Below are 21,486 nucleotides of genomic sequence, written 5' to 3'. Positions count from 1 at the left end.
ACTAGGTCCTTTGCTGTTGTTCTGGGATTGATTTGCACTTTTCGCACCAAACTACGTTCATCTCTAAGAGACAGAACGTGTCTCCTTCCGTATGACGGCTGCGTGGACCCATGGTGTTTATACTTGCGTACTATTGTTTGTACAGATGAACTTGGTACCTTCAGGCATTCTTTTCCTGAGGTCTTTGCTTGACATAATGGGGAAATCAGCCAAGAGGCACTGAGTTTGAAGGTAGGCCTTGAAATACATCCACAGGTACACCTCCAATTGACACAAATTATGTTAATTAGCCTATCAGAAGCTTCTAAAGCCATGATGTCATTTTCTGGAATTTTCCAAGCTGTTTAAAGGCACAGTCAACTTAGTGTATGTAAACTTCTGACCCACTGTAATTGTGATACAGTGAATTATAAGTGAAATAATCTGTCTGTAAACAATGGTTGGAAAAATGACTTGTGTCATGGACAAAGTAGATGTCCTAACCGACGTGACAAGACTATAATTTGTTAACAAGAAATTTGTGGAGTGCTTGAAAAAAATGAGTTTTAATGACTCCAACCTAAGTGTATATAAAATTCCGACTTCAACTGTACATCAGAGCTGTTGGCAGAGAAGTTGATGTTCATTTATCTACCATAAGCCACCTCCAATGTTGTTTTAGAGAATTTGGCACTACGTCCAACCAACCTCACAACCACAGACCACGTATAACCATGCCAGCACATGTGGCTTCTTCACCTGCGGGATCCAGCCACCAAGACAGCTGATTAAACTGAAGAGTATTTCTGTCTGGAAGAAAGCCCCTTTTGTGGGGAAAAACTAATTCTGATTGGCTGGGCATGGCTGCACCCCTTCCCAGTCGTGATAACCATAGGACCTTGTTAATTTATTTCAATTGACTGATTTCCTTATATGTACTGTAATTCAGTAAAATCGTTAATTGTTGCATGTTGCGTTTATATTTTTGTTCAGTATAGATCCAGACCCCATCCTTTCAGATCTACCCAAGTGCCTAGAGGGTAGGGTTGTTTTTCCATGATGAAATTCATCATTAGGCAGATGTAATGCATGTATTCTATGGAGGAAAGACTGGCTATAAGTCCGTACTATAATTGGTTCTACATGACAGTAACTATCTCCACTCTACTCCAACTGGATTATAGAGGGGAATATAATGAGGATTAGATCTCTCATGGGGGCACATATTAATCCAAGCCACCAGGTTTCCATTTCTCCATGGTAATGTTAATTATCACGGATCCGCTCTGAGAGCTGGCAAGAGTGAGGAGTGGTGTGATGACACATTCTGTTTCCCTGTCTGGGTGGCAACCTCAGCCTTTTAACATGTTCTGAGGTAGAGGAGCCAAGAGAAAGTAGAATACTGAATCCTTTATCCCAAGACAGGTTAGGGAAAAGATATATCATATCACATACTGTAATATCAAAATATATAATTCTCATGTGTATTCTGATAGTTTGTATAAAACAAAAAAAAATCTAATTCTGAGAAACAATCAGACAGAAAATCAAACTGTAGTGAAACAATATGCAGATTTAATGATTACAATAAAAAAAGGGAATCAACATTCACTATACTAGTGAATGAATGCTGGCCAACTGTAGTGGCCTTAATAATAACTTAAGAAATACGTTGTTATACAAACTTTTCAAGGGGAAGGCAGGGGGTGGGGGTCAGATAGCAACGAGATTACAGGCTTTAAATGAGAAGTAAGGCTCGATATTTCACCACGTTTGGTTTCTCAGAAGAAGGGGAAGTCAGGGAGGGAGGGGGGTGAGACGAGTGTACTCTAAGCTGGGATGGATAATTACTCTTAATGTCGAAGTCTTCCTCTGTCCTTCCCCCCAAAAAAACACAAAAAAAGAAGACGTTTCTCGAGGGAGGAGAACAGGCAGTTAGCCACTTCAAGTAGAGGGATTTCCCAGTGTCCAGTGCTGTGGTTGGGGACGGGGTGCGAGGGCCCAGGGCGCGAGGGCCCGGGGCGGATGGTTACATCAGGGAGCAGGACGTCCTGCCCTGGGGGGCTCCCCCCTCCATTTTCTCCGCTTCCAGGATGGTCCTCTTGAACACCTCCACCGCCGTCTGACTCACACAGGAAACAGGAAGTCAGAGGACGGAAATTATGCCATATCAAGACAACAGGAGTGTGCAGACCGATGTTTTCTCTACTCTGTGCTTAATAAGTAGGTAAATGGTGAAATGTTGTGTTCAGTTCACACCAGCAAATGTAAAAGAAAACCAAACATTGACAGATGAATTGTGGCTGCTGGGAAAGAAAGTTAAAACACTGGAATATTTGATACAAACATTATTTTGATATCATCAACACACAGCAGCATGTGGCAGCAGGTAGCCTAGTGGTTAGAGCGTTGGGCTAGTAACCGAAAGGTTGCTAGATCGAATCCTCGAGCTGACAAGGTACAAATCTGTTGTTCTGCCCCTGAGCAAGGCAGTTAACCCACTGTTCCCCAGGCCCCGAAGATGTGGATGTCCATTAAGGCAGCCCTCCGCACCTCTCTGATTCAGAGGGGTTGGGTTAAATGCAGAAGACATTTCAGTTGAAGGCATTCAGTTGTACAACGGACTAGGTATCTCCTTTCCAATGGATCCAACATGCCTCCTTTGGTAAAATGGGGAAATAACAATTATGTTGAATGATGCGTTCAGGCCATATCATTTAAATAACTTCAAAAAACAAATACAACAGCCGGTTACTTCTTTGGTCATCATACATATTGATCTGAAGCAGGACACCCCAAGTCACTACTTGCACTGTGCCTACAACAAAACCACTGTAACCTTGAAAAGACTATGGAGAGATTCTGCAACAGCCTTAAAGAAGTATCAGTCAAAAGAATCATTTGATCTGCAACAATAGGTAACCTTTATGGTCTTCCTCAGCAGTAGGGCCTATTCCTGAAAAGCAGAGGAACATTTCTTGGAAGAGGTGTGTTTGGTTTGTGTGTGTGCGCATCTCCAGTAACATGTACATCAAAGTAGAGAATGAGAAATTCAATTGGAAGCTCTCCCTCTGTCTGGAGCCCAGGCTGCTGTCCTCAGCGTCCCCTGAAAAAGGCCTCTCCTCCTGGGGACCGAGATCAAAATGACACCCTGGTCTGGAGTCCTCACCAGTCATAGCACAGAAATGGGGTCTGATCAATGTCTACCCTACCATTGCTGCCCCCCTATTCCCCTGCCTAGCTCTGTCCTCCCTACCCAGGAATGACAGAGAACTGATAAAAAAGAGCTTGATGAGCTGAGAATGATGAACAAAGCTGTAGGTATTACACTTTGGCAAACCATCTTCCATGTCGGCACCAAATGTTTCTCCCTTTACATTACTCTTGCTGTATGTATTCAAACTAGACTGTAATTGCCTTGGAACATTCAGTGCCAAGATGGCACCCATTACAACACTACAGTAGATGTCAAACTCCATCTATCTGATGGCTCTGGGAGTGAATGTCCAGTCATCATCATCATCATCACCTGGTTCTCTTTTGCAGAGGACTCCATGAACGCTGCGTTCCACGAGTCAGCCAGTGCTTTGCCTTCTTCACAACTGATTACACTGAGGAGAGAGGGGAAAAACACATCACAGTGACTACAATTAGCTTGTGACAGCAGCACAGCCTATACACGCAGTTCCTGATTGTACTGAGGGGAACAAAATATCAAAGTGAACACCATTTGTTTGTAACAGTCTACAGTATAACCACATGTGAAAGTGTTAAAAATGCAGTGGGAGCATTATAGGAGGGTAAGGCTCTAATGACGAAACTGAGCTGTGGTCACTCTCCCTATACTATCTCAGATTTTCACTATGGGGGAATTCCGACTGGAGTCAAGCACATGTAAATAGAACGTAATTCCCTTTTTATGCACTTTTCTCTCTACGCATATTCTGACCTTGAACTTAAGCATGAGAATAGCATGCTATTCACACTGGCGAAGCGCACGCCCCTGCAAGGTGGGGGGGACCGACAAGCTTTGGGGGCCCCGCAGATAACTTATGAAGTGTTCATATGCTATGAAATAAATGTTTTGAATTACAGGAAATTAGCTTTAAAACTGCAAAAATGTTGCAGGAAATTCGGACAATCCTTGTCCGGCAATGTAACAATTTTTATTCGTTTTCTTTTTTTGTGTGCATTATTTAAGCTCATACTTTACATTTAGGGCAATTTTATAAGAGATAAGATTTGTTTTTGGGAATTTTCTAAATACTTTCAATATTATTAATTTCCATGTCGGATCTATGCTTGTCATGCTCCGGAGCAATGGATCCCAATTTCAAACTCTCCAAAAAAGGGTTTAAAATTCTAAAAACTTGCAATAATGGATATTAACTGAATAACTATCTAATGTGGTTTCTTGCTATAGCCCTCTGTGAATGTTAAACAATATTTCTCTCAAAACTGTGATTCCTAAAAGATGTGTCCGAAGATTTGGTAAACTCCGTGAGATTTGTCTAAAATGGTTGTTTTAATTGGCAATTTTCAAATGAATAATTTACCATATTTTACAAATGTTTGTATTTAACTTGTATTTTTAGAGGCAAAAATATGTCTGTTTTAATTATCTGTTGACAACTCTGTCACTGATGGAGTCAATAAATTGTCTGTTAGTACACTGTTCTGCAACATATGCTTAAACAATGGAAGCATTTTCTGGGCTAGACCAAAGGGATAATGTTTGCTGTAAAAATGTCAATATATGTTCTAAATCAAGAAAATAAGTCCAAAATGCTAACGGAATTAGCCCTGAAGCATTCAATAGTGCTATAAAACAAAACAATAAAAATACGTTTAGAGATTTGGATTACATTTTTGAATAATCTCGTTAGAAGTAAACAATTAAGGCCTTTAAACACTTGTTGGCCAATCATTGTAACAACTAAATGGCTTTTATGGTGTCTAACGGAGTTCACATGAATCCACTTATTTTCATTTTATGATAAAAAAATAAAATCATGTAACATAATGTTGTTCCTTCACATGGTGTGATAGCTGATACTTTGGTCTATCAAAATGTACATTTCAAATGTTGTTAATAAGACAAATATTTGTGGGGGAAAAAATTTAAATTGTCCCGTCTTTCAAGAAACCCTGAACTCTAAAACTGCAAAAACTGCAACCTCATGGCTAAATGTGTAAAATAGCATGAGATTAGCTATAATACTGCACATGCTTGGAAAACTGCGCTACGCCACTGGCTATTCACCCACTATTGGTTTGGGATGGAGGTGTGATCTGATCTTGACTTAATTCCCTCACAATTCCACTACCTTCATTGCGAGGAAACCATGAATAAGGTCGAGCGAACTTGCCGATTCCAAGTGGAAAAAGCTACTTTCTTTTTTCAGACAGAAATAACAGCATGCTCTATGCACTGTAAATTACAAACTGATAAGAGCTAGGTAAATTAGTAATCTGTTTGGAGAAGGAGAATTGAAACACACATGGCAATTGTTTTATATGATTTTCCATTATGATCCCTGGAGATGAATGTGAAGTCAGACATATGGAAGCTAACTGAAAATCATATGAACATGACATGTATTGGGGCCCGTTTGTCACAGCGAAGTAGGCTATAAATAAATTGTGCCGTTATTCAGAATTGTAATTTTAGCCACCGTCAGTAATACCCACATACATATATAACTGTCCCTTTAATGTTCATTTCCTTAAATTTGTAGCCTACATTTTGCATCATTACATTCAGTTCTGTTTACCTTGCTTTCCATACGTCCGTATAATTGTTCCTGAGGGTCGCTAGCATTAGTGGATCATAGTCTAACGTTATACAATAATTAGTCATTTGGGACATGTAGCCTATTTGAGTCATTATGGAACTCAGACCACACGTTGCAGGTTAAACCTGGAGCACGGTTCACAACGACTGGACAGTTGTCATACACTTCCATGATTAGGGTAGATTTATAGGACTATTGTTCAACCCCTATTGTACACTTAAAAAATATAGATATTCATGGATTGAACTTGAATATGCCAACTTTCAGGATGACTCAAACCATTATTTTTTATTCATCAATATATTTAGTGCTTAAAGGCTCTCCAAACCTGTTTATGATTCCTACTTGACACCCAGTGTTATAACACATTATGACACATTCATAACCATGTCAATATGTAATAACAGCTACAATAATCTGTCATAATATGGTCATAACACTGTCATGACCCATGTTTTTACACCTGTTGTGACATATATTGCATTATTTAATGGCTGGTTATGACACCTACATAAGAGTGTCAAAACCCACATTTATCCTTTCGTTTGAAAGTTTGTTTCTTAAATCCTTTGTTGTTATGAATTCTTAACCGGCATGTTTTTTCATCATACTTTAAATAATTTAATCATTATTTTAAATAACTAATAAGCATTAGGACCATCATAAGCATATGAGCCAGACTGCCCTTATATCAGTCAAAAAGAGGGTGTCTTGTCCTGCTCCTGAAATCTGCTCCTGCATTCATCCCAGTCATCAGCAACAGAGCATTGGGGTAGGTGCATGTCTGACATCAATGTGCGCGTAATTACAATTATAATTGAATATGGTCAATTAAAAAAAAAAAGATAACAAACATACCGCGTAAGGGAATGTACAGTATGTAGGTGTCATAACCAGCCATAAATAACTACCATGGTAGGTTGTGCTGGTTTCTACACTCTTATGTACTGTAGGTGTCATAACCAGCCATAAAACAACACAATATGTCACAATAGGTCTAAATATGTGTTATGACCATATCATAACAAGTTATGTCAGCTGTTATGACTGTGTCATAACGCTGAGTGTAAAGTGTTACCGATTCATAACACTTTCCTAACCCTAAAACTGCCTAAATAATCTACAAGATAAGAGTATTATTACATCTACCAGTTGGTGCTGAGACGGAGACGAATATGCATATATTAGATTACTTTCTTTCATTGATCCCTATATTCTGAACCGTTCTCTACAGATATTCTAGTTAGTCTGTCGAGAAAAATCAAATTAAAAATGTACACCAAATTTAAAGGGGTGGCCTTAGATAAGGGTCCTGAAAACCCTATTTAATGAAAACTCCACGAGAAAATCTGTTAGCCAGCAAGTTTTCAGTGTATGAATTAAATGTGTGCAGAGCTCAAGGGAACCACACCTGCAAAGTCTAAATACCAACTACTGATAAGAGCTTAGGAAAGGCGTCATTTCCTATGTCTGAATTGGGCCCTATGAGCCACAGAGTAGGCTCACTACGCCCTTTCTCAACACTACCCTGGTCCCAGACCTGTTTGTGCTATATAGCCAACTCCTATGGTCGCAGCTAGGGATGTGGCGGTCACAAAATTTCATCAGCTGATGATTGTCAAGCAAATTACTGTCAGTCTCACGGTAATTCACCGTTACTTAACATAAACACATTTAGCATCTCCTGGCTTCCACACATTTTCCAAGCCGACAAGCCATTTTAAAAAGTATAATAAATCCATGTAATATAGCATACACCTTCACAATAAATCCATGATTTACTTTAGACAGTTCTAAAGAAGCCTGATATGAAGAAAATGTAGTCTATTTCAGAAGAAAATAATACTGTTGTTTTTAGAGTTATTAATGTAACTTTAGTTCTACAAACGTTGGGCTATATGTTTTGATGTTTAATACATTGTAAGGCTGCATGATGAGACTAACGAGGATATGAAAAGTGCTTGAAAGGCATGAGCTCTGCTTTGTTTTTTTGCGCAGGCTGTACACACTCCAATAGTCTCTCATTCACAATTTGACAAGCACTTGATAATGCCTCGAATTTAACGGCGGCATACCCTTTGTGGCTGTAATGCACCCCCAAAAAAACCATGCCTTTTGCGGCTCAGAGTGCTGTGTTGTGCCCTTCTCCCTGAGTGTGCTGCGCAATCCAAAGCGTCTCTCACTCACATGGCTCTCCGTCACGTGATTGGGTCTTTCTCACAGGCTACAAGTGAAGACAGACACATCGGGGACGCAGCTACGCAAGTCCTTATCCAATTCCGAGGTGCATATTGAAGATATTGGAAGAAATGTCCACATTTACTTTGTTAGCCAACCATATGAGTAGGCCTAACGAACAGCAAAAGCACCAGCCTGTCAATCTACTATCCCCCGTAGTACAAAAGTCAACCTATTCTATTTATCTGTTATTTTACCAGGTAAGTTGACTGAGAACATGTTCCCATTTACAGCAACGACCTGGGGAATAGTTATAGGGGAGTGTAGGGGATGAATGAGCCAATTGTAAACTGGGGATTATTAGGTGACCGTGATGGTTTGAGGGCCAGATTCAAATCAAATCAAATTTATTTATATAGCCCTTCTTACATCAGCTGATATCTCAAAGTGCTGTACAGAAACCCAGCCTAAAACCCCAAACAGCAAGCAATGCAGGTGTAGAAGCAAGGTGGCTAGGAAAAACTCCCTAGAAAGGCCAGAACCTAGGAGGAAACCTAGAGAGGAACCAGGCTATGAGGGGTGGCCAGTCCTCTTCTGGCTGTGCCGGGTGAAGAGGGAATTTAGCCAGGACACCAGGGTTAAGTCCCCTACTCTTACGATAAGTGCCATGGGATCTTTAATGACCTCAGAGAGTCAGGACACCCGTTTAACGTCCCATCCGAAAGACAGCACCCTACACAGGGCAGTGTCCTCCCAATCACTACCCTGGGGCATTGGGATCTTTTTTTAATATATATATTTTTTATTCTGTGCGAGAACAAAATATTCCAAACATAGTCTGGGACAGTTGTTGGATGCGATAGATCCCAAATTAATACAACCACTAGTATCAAAACATTTTTTAAGCAATGTGGCTCACGCAACAGATCAGAACATTTAGCTTAAAATGTGATAAACTTTTAGGCTTTTTCTTCACATTATAAAAGCGCAGCAATGCACACACAGCAGAAGGCCATAAGCGCGAATGTTCCATTAGCAGGAAAACACCATTATCAAAAGTGACCGCAAATGCGATTATGCATGTAATGCTTTTATTATAAAATCGCATTTTTAAATAGGGAAAATTATCATCACACAGTGGTGTGGAGGCTGTGCTTTGGCAAAGTGGGTGGGGTTATATCCTACCTGTTTGGCCCTGTCCGGGGGTTTCATCGGATGGGGCCACAGTGTCTCCTGACCCCTCCTGTCTCAGCCTCCAGTATTTATGCTGCAGTAGTTTGTGTCGGGGGGCTAGGGTCAGTCTGTCACATCTGGAGTATTTCTCTTGTCTTTTCCGGTGTCCTGTGTGAATTTAAATATGCTCTCTCTAATTCTCTCTTTCTCTTTCTTTCTTTCTCCCTCTCGGAGGACCTGAGCCCTAGGACCATGCCTCAGGACTACCTGGCTTGATGACTCCTTGCTGTCCCCAGTTCACCTGGCCATGCTGCTGCTCCAGTTCCAACTGTTCTGCCTGCAGCTATGGAACCCTGACCTGTTCACCGGACGTGCTACCTGTCCCAGACCTGTTGTCCCAGACCTGCTGGAACCCTGACCTATTCACCGGACGTCATACCTGTCCCAGACCTGCTGTTTTCAACTCTCTAGAGACAGCAGGAGCGGTAGAGATACTCTCAAAGATCGGCTATGAAAAAGCCAACTGACACTTACTCTTGTGTTACTAACTTGTTGCACCCTCGACAACTACTATGATTATTATTATTTGACAATGCTGGTCATTTATGAACATTTGAACATCTAGGCCATGTGCTGTTATAATCTCCACCCGGCACAGCCAGAAGAGGACTGGCCACCCCTCATAGCCTGGTTCCTCTCTAGGTTTCTTCCTAGGTTTTGGCCTTTCTAGGGAGTTTTTCCTAGCCACCGTGCTTCTACACCTGCATTGCTTGCAGTTTGGGGTTTTAGGCTGGGTTTCTGTACAGCACTTTGAGATATCAACTGATGTAAGGGCTATATAAATACATTTGATTTGATCTTCCCCAAACTTGAAACTCACGAGCTGCTTATGTATGCCAGTCAGGCTCTACACCCCTTGTAAAGCGGATTCATGTGTTTAATTTTAAGAAGTTATTTGGCCGCTTTAGTTTTGATACAAACCTTATCAAAACATAATGGCCTATGGGCTAGGCTACATGAGGTGTGCGAATATGATGAGAAAAAGTCACACAAAAAGACATTGTTTCTTGCCTTACGCTGGGAATCATTCACAAGTGATAAAATATAATTCACAAGTTATATGCTAATATTGTCACCCATCAGACTATTCTTGATTTAATCTTGTCTTATTAACATATACATGTTTTAAATATGTTTTGATTTAGAATGGACCATTATCATGCACCTGTCTCGAAACAGGGGCAGTGGAAAAAATACATGTCATCTATGCACTTAAATAGTGATTGGAGGACGTATTTCCCAGTGGTTTTTTTTCATGCCAGCCAGGTAGGCTATACTCCTGTTGTAAATATAAACAACGTGCTTAATTTTAGGATAGTTGAGAAATAAATACAGTAGGCCTAGCCTATAGAAAGCTGATGGGAACCTCCTCTTTTTAATAGAGGCCATCACTCTGTTTTCTTCTGCAATTGCATAGCCTATAGAAATGTTGTGCAACATGAGCCCTCATGAAGTGTTTGATTAGATTTTCGATTACATTTGCATTGATGTCAGAGTGATTAGAAGGACAATAGAGTACTGAGTACCAGGCAGTTAGCAAGTTTGGTAGGCTACTAACGACCAGCAGCAGCGTCAGAGCTTGGAGAAACCCAATTACCGTGACTAAAGGGTCATGCGGAATTTGACTGGCTTCATGACTTGTGACCGCCGGTGTGGCGGTAATACCAGGTTATTTATACACCACGCCGACTAACTGAAAAGACAGCATCACAATACTTGGATAACATCCCCTTTTCCCCAATGATCCTAACTGCATCGCGTGAGTCTTCAGCCGAGCCCAAAGCGAAATAGCCCAGTGATGTAACCCCTTCACTCCCATCCACTCCTGTGATTTAATAGCCCGGACTTATTGATTCATTAAAGAGGTTCAGCCGGTTCTCACTTCGCCCAGCACAAGCCTTTCACTGCCCTCGAGACAGGAAGAAGAGAGATGGGGAAGTGATCAGTAATGCCTTGATTACTTTAGTGGACTAACACAGTCTACTAGGCTCCAGTGTGGGTGTGTGTGTCTGTGTGGGTGGGTGTGTGTCTGGGTGGCTTTGTGTTTGTGTGTGCGTTCAATGGACAATTCACCTCACTCCACACTGAGAAGAATATGAATAATCTCAATGCTGCGTACATCACCTCAACGGGGTCAGAGTGCGTACATCACCTCAATGGGGTCAGAGTGTGTACATCACCTCAATGGGGTCAGAGTGTGTACATCACCTCAATGGGGTCAGAGTGTGTACATCACCTCAATGGGGTCAGAGTGTGTACATCACCTCAATGGGGTCAGAGTGTGTACATCACCTCAATGGGGTCAGAGTGTGTACATCACCTCAATGGGGTCAGAGTGTGTACATCACCTCAATGGGGTCAGAGTGTATACATCACCTCAATGGGGTCAGAGTGTATACATCACCTTAATGGGGCCAGAGTGTGTATGTGTATGAGGAAGGGAATGGCAGACAACATTTCCTGCTTTGAGGTGGCTGTGCCCCATTTCCTGTTTATTCTGGGAATGACGGAGAGGGAGAGTAGGAAAGAGGAAGCAGAAATAAAAAAGGAGGGAGGAGGAAAGATGTAGCGCTATGAGTGAGTGACCTATTTTCAGAAAAGCATCAGGCTGGCAGTGTGTACTACACTATACTAGAGGCCTGGTAAGAGACAGAATACAGTGTGTAGTAGACTACAGGCCTGGTAAGAGACAGAATACAGTGTGTAGTATACTATACAGGCCTGGTAAGAGACAGCAGACAATAACTACTACTACACTGTCTTCCTACAACTACTACACTGTCTTCCTATAACTACAACTACTACACCGTCTTCCTATAACTACTACTACACTGTCTTCCTATAACTACTACTACTACTACACTATCTTCCTATAACTACTACTACTACTACTACACTATCTTCCTATAACTACTACTACACTATCTTCCTATTACTACTACTACACTATCTTCCTATTACTACTACTACACTACCTTCCTATAACTACTACTACTACACTACCTTCCTATAACTACACTATCTTCCTATAACTACTACTACACTATCTTCCTATTACTACACTATCTTCCTATAACTACTACTACACTACCTTCCTATAACTACACTACCTTCCTATAACTACTACACTATCTTCCTATAACTACTACTACTACTACCTTCCTATAACTACTACTACTACTACACTACCTTCCTATAACTACTACCTTCCTATAAGTACTACACTGTCTTCCTATAACTACTACTACTACTACACTATCTTCCTATAACTACTACTACACTATCTTCCTATAACTACTACTACTAAATGTCTTCCTATAACTACTACACTGTCTTCCAATAACTACTACACTGTCTTCCAATAACCACCACCACTCCACTTTCCTCCCATACTTGCTACATTCTCAAGTCAGGAATTAGGCCTAACTAATTGACTGGAGACCGACCCCACCTTCTCCAAAACAGAGCCTGAGCCAAAGACAGCTTAGAGCAGACTGGACCACTGTTTACCAGCTAGTGTCAATGTGCCAACAGGCCAGTAGTCTAGTTTAGTTTAGTTGAGCCAGGACAGCCAGGGAATGGCATTGAGTGGAGATGGATTTCCAGGGAGATCGTTCAAGATTGTCAAATTTTGCAGTCATCGATCCATGCCTTCAAAACAGGCCACTAGGGGCAACAGTGAGCGCTATTACCACCAAGTAGGCTTGGGTTTTTCCAGGACGTTGTGGAAAAGTGTAATCCCATGACTCTGGATCAGAAGTGTAAGTGTTTGACACCAGTTGTGGACACTGGTTTTTCCATTTTAAAAATGTACCCTATCCAAAACTTTAACCCTTACCTTAACCATTCAGAATGAGTGACTAAACTCAACCCTTAACTTCAAAATTTGACATTTGGAGAAATGGAATGATAGAGCAGGAGAAACAAAAACACAGAAATTTGACATTTGGAGAATGTGGATATACGTCTACTTCTGCAGTGAGACAGAGCTTGTTGCAATTTCGCCCTCCGTGCAAAAGATGTAAGATGGAGCCTTATGTGACAGGCCCATAAAATGACAGGAGATCAAGTCCTAAAGGTTTATTCCAGCCCCGCACCCTCTGCTGAACCAATGTACTTTCTCTCCACTCGGTCAGCTGAACAGGTCTCCACAGACTCAAACATAACGACAAGACAGTCAGAACAGTAAATCCCTGTTAAATCTAATTTAAGAAAATGAAAAGAACTGTCTGGTTCCTCTGGGAAGACTAGCTGTGTGTGTGTGTGTGTGTGTGTCTCTCATACCGTTCCATGTGTAGATCTTTCTTGTTCCCCACCAACATGATGGGTACTCTGCAGAAGACAAAGTCTTGTCAGTCAAATGAATCAGTGAAACACTGTATATATGTATATATAGAAACATTGTCAGATAGAGGAACAGTCTACTTACTGTACTTTACCCACCATATCCAATAATTTTTCGTGGATAACTTTTATTACTTCAAAACTACAAAAGAAAACAAAAAAAAGGTCATTCAAATCTTTTATGATCAGGCCAAATAAAAAGAAAGCCATTTAAAGCATTAAACAAAACTCCTACTCAACATAAGGCCAGAGTCAACAACATTATTACATCCATTCTCAAAGAAATCTTACAAAAGTTATACAGTTGAATACTTAAAAATTGGGTCTAGAAATGTGTGTAAAAATGCTTACTTGTACTTAAATGCATTCTTAAATGGGTGTAAAGCTTGACATTTTCTAGGTCGGACTATGCTATATTTGCAACATGTAGGTGTCCAGCATATCAAATGGCTGCATTCTCTGTCCCCGGCACCCCCAGTCTGTGTGTGTGTGTGTGTGTGTGTGTGTGTGTGTGTGTGTGTGTGTGTGTGTGTGTGTGTGTGAATAAGCAGCAACACCATCTGAGAGGGTGCTGGTCCATCCACATCTTCACAATAACAATAAATTAACCACAGCCTTTTATCACCTACATAGATTTTTAATAGGGGCCTCATCAAAAGATAATCATTTGCTCATTAAATGCGTTACATTGGTATGGATTTGGAGAGGGCTGATGGGAGGCATGGCCTACCATGATTACATTGACAAACGTTGCCTAACGACCAGACTGGGACAAAATCAGGGCTGCATTCAAAAAAGAGGACCGTAGCGGTTGAACCATTGCTTGAAATCGATACGACATAAGCTTTGATATGAGAAGTAGCCTCCCTCAAATGAGAAGAACCATCAATACTACTGTACTTAACAATGTGCCATTTCAATACTACTGTACTTAATGTGCTATTTGTTTGCTTGTTAGATGCCTTTCCAACACCTAGTTGAGGAATGTTGTTCCATCAGTGCCATAGTCTACTGTAGAGGCCTATATAACTCAACCTAACGTAGCAGACGTGTAATAAATGCCTTAGTGTCTTGTCTTATCTTTCTGGTCCTGAGGAGGAAAAAGAAGAGGGGGGAGGTTCTCATCTGCCCTGTTGAACCAATCCAGTAAATTTGGAGGAGGAGTTAAGATGGAGAGTCGCCTCGTTAACGTCCAAAAGGGGAAGTCGAGTCACAGGCTCTCTTTCTATTTCCTCTGAAAACCAGATGCATCTGTTATTTTAAAACCCGGCAGACGGTGAGCTAGACCTGACGCAGGGTTTGAGGCTCAATATAAAATGACGAACGTTGAGTCCCAATCTGGTCAGTAGAAATGCATGTAAATCAACGGGGACATTAACGAAATTTGACATCATTAACTGGCCAGTAGGAAGACATGATGGGATGGGGTTAGGAACAGATTTCTCCAGGGAAAGTCCCCCTAGGCCCGCTCCCATGGCATCTTACATAAGTCTCTGACACACACACACACACACACACACACACACACACACACACAGATCCTAGGCTCCAGTACAATAGTCTTACACAGGACAAATCATTTGCTACAGTATGAATCCTGTTGAAATTATTGTCTAGAAATGTATGGAGGCATTACAGGAGAGAAAATGCAGCAGTCCAGTTACCAGCAAACCCTTGAAAAAGAGAATCTGGGTCTTAATGGGCTTTTAATAAAATACGACTTCAATTTTGGTCAACTCTCTGCAGTCAGGAGGGCTTCTGTACTTTTCATTCTCATATTAATGGTGAGAGGCCGACAGAAAGAGACACACAGACAGAGGGAGACAGAGAGACAGAGAGACAGAAGAGAGACACACAGAAAGACAGAGACACAGAAAGACAGAGAGAGAGAGAGACACAGAAAGACAGAGAGAGAGAGACAGAAAGACAGAGAGAGAGAGAGACACAGAAAGACAGAAAGACAGAGAGAGAGAGACACACAGAAAGACAGAGACACAGAAAGACAGAGAGAGAGAGACACAGAAAGACAGAGAGAGAAGAGAGACACACAGAAAGACAGAGACACAGAAAGACAGAGAGAGAGAGACACAGAAAGACAGAAAGACAGAGAGAGAGAGACAGAAAGACAGAGAGAGAGAGACAGAAAGACAGAGAGAGAGAGAGACAGAAAGACAGAGAGAAACAGAGAGACAGACAGAAACAGAGAGACAGAGAGACAGACAGAAACAGAGAGACAGACAGAAACAGAGACAGAAAGCAGAGAAAAAAGCAGACCCAAATAATGGTGAATTGTGCCTTCATTACTGTGAGACTTTAAAACTCTATAAACGTACACTCAGAACCAAAAGGCACAGTACAGCAGCAAGAAGCTGACACTAATTGAGGAGTCCATAAACAAACAACTTCTGATAAAATTGAAAAAAAAAAATTGAAAAAAAAAATCTAAACAAGAGGAATTAGCGAAACAAAATGGTGACATATGGACAACCCATTTTAAAACACTCTACAACACCGTTCAAATTGACACAAACGCAGAACAACGCCAAATTCATGACAAGTTGAATGGATTAGAAAAAGCTATAAAGGACAATCAAAATCCATTGGACTCCCCAATTACTGACCAGGAGCTCTATAAGAAACTTCAGGCTCTCAAATTTAAAAAGCATGCGGACCTGATGGCATCCTAAATGAGATGCTCAAACTCACTAGTGCAAAATTTCAATTGGCTATATTTAAACTGTTTAATTTGATCCTGAGTGTAGGTTATTTCCCTGACATCAAGGACTCATAATCCCAATCTTTAAGAATGGAGACAAATTTGACCCTAACAATTAGAGGCATTTGTGTGAACAGTAACCTGGGGAAGGTTTTCTGTAGTATTATACATATAAGAGTTCTAAACTTCCTTAATAAGCACAATGTCTTGAGTAAAAGCCAAATTGGATTTATACCAAAACATCGCACAACTGATCATATTTACACCCTACACACCCTGATAGATAAACATGTCCACCAAAATAATACCAAAATATACGCTTGCTTTATCGAAGCAATTGATTCTATTTGGCATACAGGACTGTTCTACAAAGTTATTGAAAGTGGTATCGGGGGTAAAACATATGACATAATTAAATCAATGTATACTGGAAATACGTGCAGCATTAAAATGGGCAAGAAAATAACAGAATTCTTTAACCAGGGCTGGGGCCTTCGCCAGGGTTGCAATCTGAGCCCTGCACTCTTCAATATTTACATCAACGAATTGGCCACTATTCTATAAAAATCCTCAGCCCCTGGTGTTAGTCTCCACAATTCAGAGGTTAAATGCCTACTCTTCGCAGATGACCAATGCCTGCTGTCACCCAGAGAGAGAAAGCACGCAGGGCATTCTACGCCATTAAAAAGCAAATTCAAATTGAAATATTAAAATTTGGCTAAAACTAATTGGATGTTTCATTGAACCAATTGCACTTTATGGCAGCGAGATGTGGGGTCCACTTGCAAAACAAGATTTCATCAAATGGGACAAACACACCATTGAAACCCTGCATGCAGAGTTCTGTAAGATTCTCCTACATGTTCAGAGGAAAACTACAAACAATGCATGCAGGGCAGAATTAGGCCAATATCCACTAATAATAAAAACTAAAAAATAGCAATTCAGTTTTGGAAACATCTAAAATACAGTGACCCCCTCTCATGTCATTACCAAGCCCTGCAATGCTAAGAGCCGAAAAAAGAAAAGAGTCCCCTCATCCAGCTGGTCCTGGGGCTGAGTTCACAAACCTGTTCTACTAACACACTGAAACCTCAGGACCAGAACATCCAATCAATCAGAATAAACCAAATTACCACACAGTCAAAACAAAACTACATTGCTTATTGGGAAGCACAAACACAAAGCAAAATACAGTGCTATCTGGCCCTAAATCGACAGTACACCGTGGCTAACTATTTGACCATGGTTACTGATCAAAACCTTAGCAAAACCTTGACAAAGTACAGGCTCAGTGAGCACAGCCTTGCCATTGAGAAGGGTAGACACAGGAAAACCTGGCTCCTTGTAGAGGAAAGGCTGTGCAACCCCTGCACAACAGCAGAACCTGAGACGGAGCTGCATTTCCTGACCAAATATCAAAAATATAAAACAATTAGAGAGTGTCAGTTCCCCAAATTTGAAACCCTTATTCAAGGTTTCAAAGACCTCTGATGATAGTAGGCTACCCGTCCTGTTGGGGGAGGATGCAGAGAGCTGTGGGTTGGCAGCGCACTACATTGCTGCCTGTCATAAGTTGAGGGACAGTGTCTGACAGACCAGTCAACCTGCACATATCCTCTACTGTATGCTTATTGTTATTGCTCAATGTATGGTTATTTTGACCCTTGGTTATTGTCGTTACTGTTGTCCCGTTGACAATTTTGATTCTCATTATTTTCGTATTGAAAATATCCAAAATAAGCTTTGGCAATATGTGCATTGTTACGTCATGCCAATAAAGAGAATTGAATTGAGCCAGAGACAGACAGAGCCAGAGACAGACAGAGCCAGAGACAGACAGAGCCAGAGACAGACAGAGCCAGAGACAGACAGAGCCAGAGAGAGACAGAGACAGACAGACAGACAGAGACAGACAGAGAGAGACAGACAGAGAGAGACAGACAGACAGAGACAGACAGAGAGACCCTCCAACCCAAAAAGTCCTGTGGGGTTGATGGTATCCTAAATGAAATGATAAAATATACAGACAACAAATTCCAATTGGCTATACTTAAACTCTTTAACATCATCCTCAGCTCTGGCATCTTACCCAATATTTGGAGCCAAGGACTGATCCCGCCCCCCAATCCACAAAAGTGGAGACAAATTTGACCCCAATAACTACCAGGGGATATGCCTCAACAGCAACCTTGGGAAAATCCTCTGCATTATCATTAACAGCAGACTCATACATTTCCTCAGCGAAAACAACGTACTGAGCAAATTCCAAATTGGCTTTTTACCAATTTACCGTACGACAGACCACGTATTCACCCTGCATACCCTAATTGACAAACAAACAAACAAACAAACAAACCAAAACAAAGGCAAAGTCTTCTCATGCTTTGTTGACTTCAAAAAAGCTTTCAAATCAATTTGGCATGAGGCTCTGCTATACAAATTGATGGAAAGTGGTGGTGGGGGGAAAAACATACACAATTATAAAATCCATGTACACAAACAACAAGTGTGTGGTTAAAACTGGCCAAAAACACAATTCTTTCCACAGGGCCTTGGGGTGAAATAAGGTAGCAGCTTAAGCCCCACCCTCTTCAACATATATATAAACAAATTGGGGAGGCCACCAGAACAGTCTGCAGCACCCAGTCTTACCCTACTAGAATCTGAAGTCAAATTTCTGTTTGCTGATGACTTGGATCTTCTGTCCCCAACCAAGAAGGGCCTACAACAGCAGCTAGATATTCTGAACAGGTTCTGTCAGACCTGGGTCCTGACAGTAAATCTCAGTAAGACAAGAATAATGGTGTTCCAAAAAAGGTCCAGTTGCCAGGACCACGAATACAAATTCCATCTAGACAGTGTTGCCCTAGAGCACATAGAAAACTATACATACCTCGGCCTAAACATGAAGGAAATCCTTGACTATGTACAGACTCAGTGAGCATAGCCTTGCTATTGAGAAAGGCCGCCGAAGGCAGACCGGACTCTCAAGAGAAGACAGGCTATGTGCACACTGCCCACAAAATGAGGTGGAAACTGAGCTGCACTTCCTAGCCTCCTGTCAAATATATGACCACATTAGAAACACATATTTCCCTCAGATTACTCAGACACACAAAGAATTTGAAAACAAATCCAATTTTGATAAACTCCCATATCTATTGGGTGAAATACCACAGTGTGCCATCACAGCAGCAAGATGTGTGACCTGTTGCCACAAGAAAAGCGCAACCAGTGAAGAACAAACACCATTGTAAATACAACCCATATTTATGTTTATTTATTTTCCCTTTTGTAATTGAAATATTTGCACATCATTACATTGTAAATAGGCAACGACATTTGAAATGTGTTTATTCTTCTGGAACTTTTATGAGTGTAATGTTCACTGTTAATTTACTGTTTCACTTGCTTTGGCAATGTAAACATTTGTTTCCCATGCCAATAAAGCCTCTTAAATTGAATGGAGAGAGAGGGAGAGAGAGAGAGAGAGCGACGCGGAGCGACAGAGAAAGAGACCTGGAGCGACAGAGAGAGAGAGTGCGCGACATGGAGAGAGCGAGAGAGAGCGCGACACGGAGCGACAGAGAGAGAGAGAGCGACATGGAGCGACAGAGAGAGAGAGAGAGAGAGGGAGAGAGAGACACGGAGCAACAGAGAGAGAGAGAGAGAGAGAGAGAGAGAGAGAGAGAGAGAGAGAGAGAGAGAGAGAGACACGGAGCGAGAGAGAGAGAGAGACACGGAGCGACAGAGAGAGAGACACGGAGCGACAGAGAGAGAGACACGGAGCGACAGAGAGAGAGAGAGACACGGAGCGACAGAGAGAGCGACACGGAGCGACAGAGAAAGAGACCTGGAGCGACAGAGAGAGAGAGTGCGCGACATGGAGAGAGCGAGAGAGAGCGCGACACGGAGCGACAGAGAGAGAGAGAGCGACACGGAGCGACAGAGAGAGAGAGAGAGAGAGGGAGAGAGAGACACGGAGCAACAGAGAGAGAGAGAGAGAGAGAGACACGGAGCGACAGAGAGAGAGAGAGAGAGAGAGAGAGAGAGACACGGAGCGAGAGAGAGAGAGAGACACGGAGCGACAGAGAGAGAGACACGGAGCGACAGAGAGAGAGACACGGAGCGACAGAGAGAGAGAGACACACGGAGCGACAGAGAGAGAGAGACACGGAGCGACAGAGAGAGAGAGACACGGAGCGACAGAGAGAGAGAGAGAGACACGGAGCGACAGAGACACGGAGCGACAGAGACACGGAGCGACAGAGACACGGAGCGACAGAGACACGGAGCGACAGAGAGAGAGAGAGACACGGAGCGACAGAGAGAGAGAGAGACACGGACCGACAGAGAGAGAGAGAGACACGGAGCGACAGAGACACGGAGCGACAGAGACACGGAGCGACAGAGACACGGAGCGACAGAGACACGGAGCGACAGAGACACGGAGCGACAGAGAGCGCGAGTGAGTGTAGTATCGCTACTGTAGTACTCGGACTTCCTTGTGTGAACACATGGTTTGTTCCGATTCTGCTAAATGCCAAAATGCTGAGCCTGGGTTATATCTTTAGAAAACACAATGCATGCTATTTCCCCATCACATTAGGCTAATTTCAAAACTGCCAATATTCAAGAAACAGAACATAGCTCAAATGCAGGTAAAACTGGTCCTGGGCTACCATTTCTGGCCTTTTGGACAATTCCATATTATCGATGTGCCAGAATAGCAACCTTCTAAAATTACTGCATTTCTGGTATTCACTCAGGTAGAAAACAGAAAGTGGTCTTTAGTCAATAAAAATAACTCTTCAAATCAATATAAAGGGATTCTCACTGCATTCACAAACCACAGTGTTTAACCTGGAGCTGTAGCACAACACACAGGATATATTACGGTACAGGACTACTATCATTAGATATTCCCACTAGTGTTGGAGTACTATCACTCCAGAGGCCTTACTCCATCTAAACGCTCCTATACAGCCCTCACATATGACAGAAAGACAAAGAAAGAGAGTGAGTGTGTAATTGAGAGATGGATGGAGTGAGGAAAGAGAGTAGGATGGAGAGGAAGCCAGTGAGAGGGGAGAGATGGTGAGGTTAAGAGAGACGAGGCAAGGAAGAGAGAGATAGATGGAATGATTTGATTTAATCTCCAGGTGATATGGAGGCAAGGTAGAACACACACACACACACACACACACACACACACACACACACACACGAAACGACCAT

General features: G+C 41.9%; 1 protein-coding gene across 3 annotated transcripts in view; it reads right to left on the bottom strand.

Annotated features, from left to right (window-relative positions):
• Positions 1 to 1,532: 1,532 nt before the first annotated feature.
• LOC115150267 (GTP-binding protein Rheb) overlaps positions 1,533 to 21,486 on the bottom strand; it is a 34,595-nt gene continuing 14,641 nt past the window's right edge. For all 3 annotated transcript variants that reach the window (XM_029693385.1, XM_029693376.1, XM_029693394.1), the window contains 4 exons: positions 13,615 to 13,671; positions 13,470 to 13,517; positions 3,509 to 3,590; positions 1,533 to 2,101 (listed from right to left, as the gene is read on the bottom strand). In XM_029693385.1, the coding sequence (XP_029549245.1) occupies positions 2,009 to 2,101; positions 3,509 to 3,590; positions 13,470 to 13,517; positions 13,615 to 13,671 (280 nt within the window). In that variant the 3' untranslated portion in view covers positions 1,533 to 2,008. The remainder of the gene's footprint in view (positions 2,102 to 3,508; positions 3,591 to 13,469; positions 13,518 to 13,614; positions 13,672 to 21,486) is intronic.

Source organism: Salmo trutta, chromosome 2 (assembly GCF_901001165.1).
Source record: "Salmo trutta chromosome 2, fSalTru1.1, whole genome shotgun sequence".
In the NCBI taxonomy this organism is placed as follows: domain Eukaryota; kingdom Metazoa; phylum Chordata; class Actinopteri; order Salmoniformes; family Salmonidae; genus Salmo; species Salmo trutta.
Note: the sequence above shows the minus strand (reverse complement) of the source record. Positions and strands in the feature narration are given on the sequence as shown.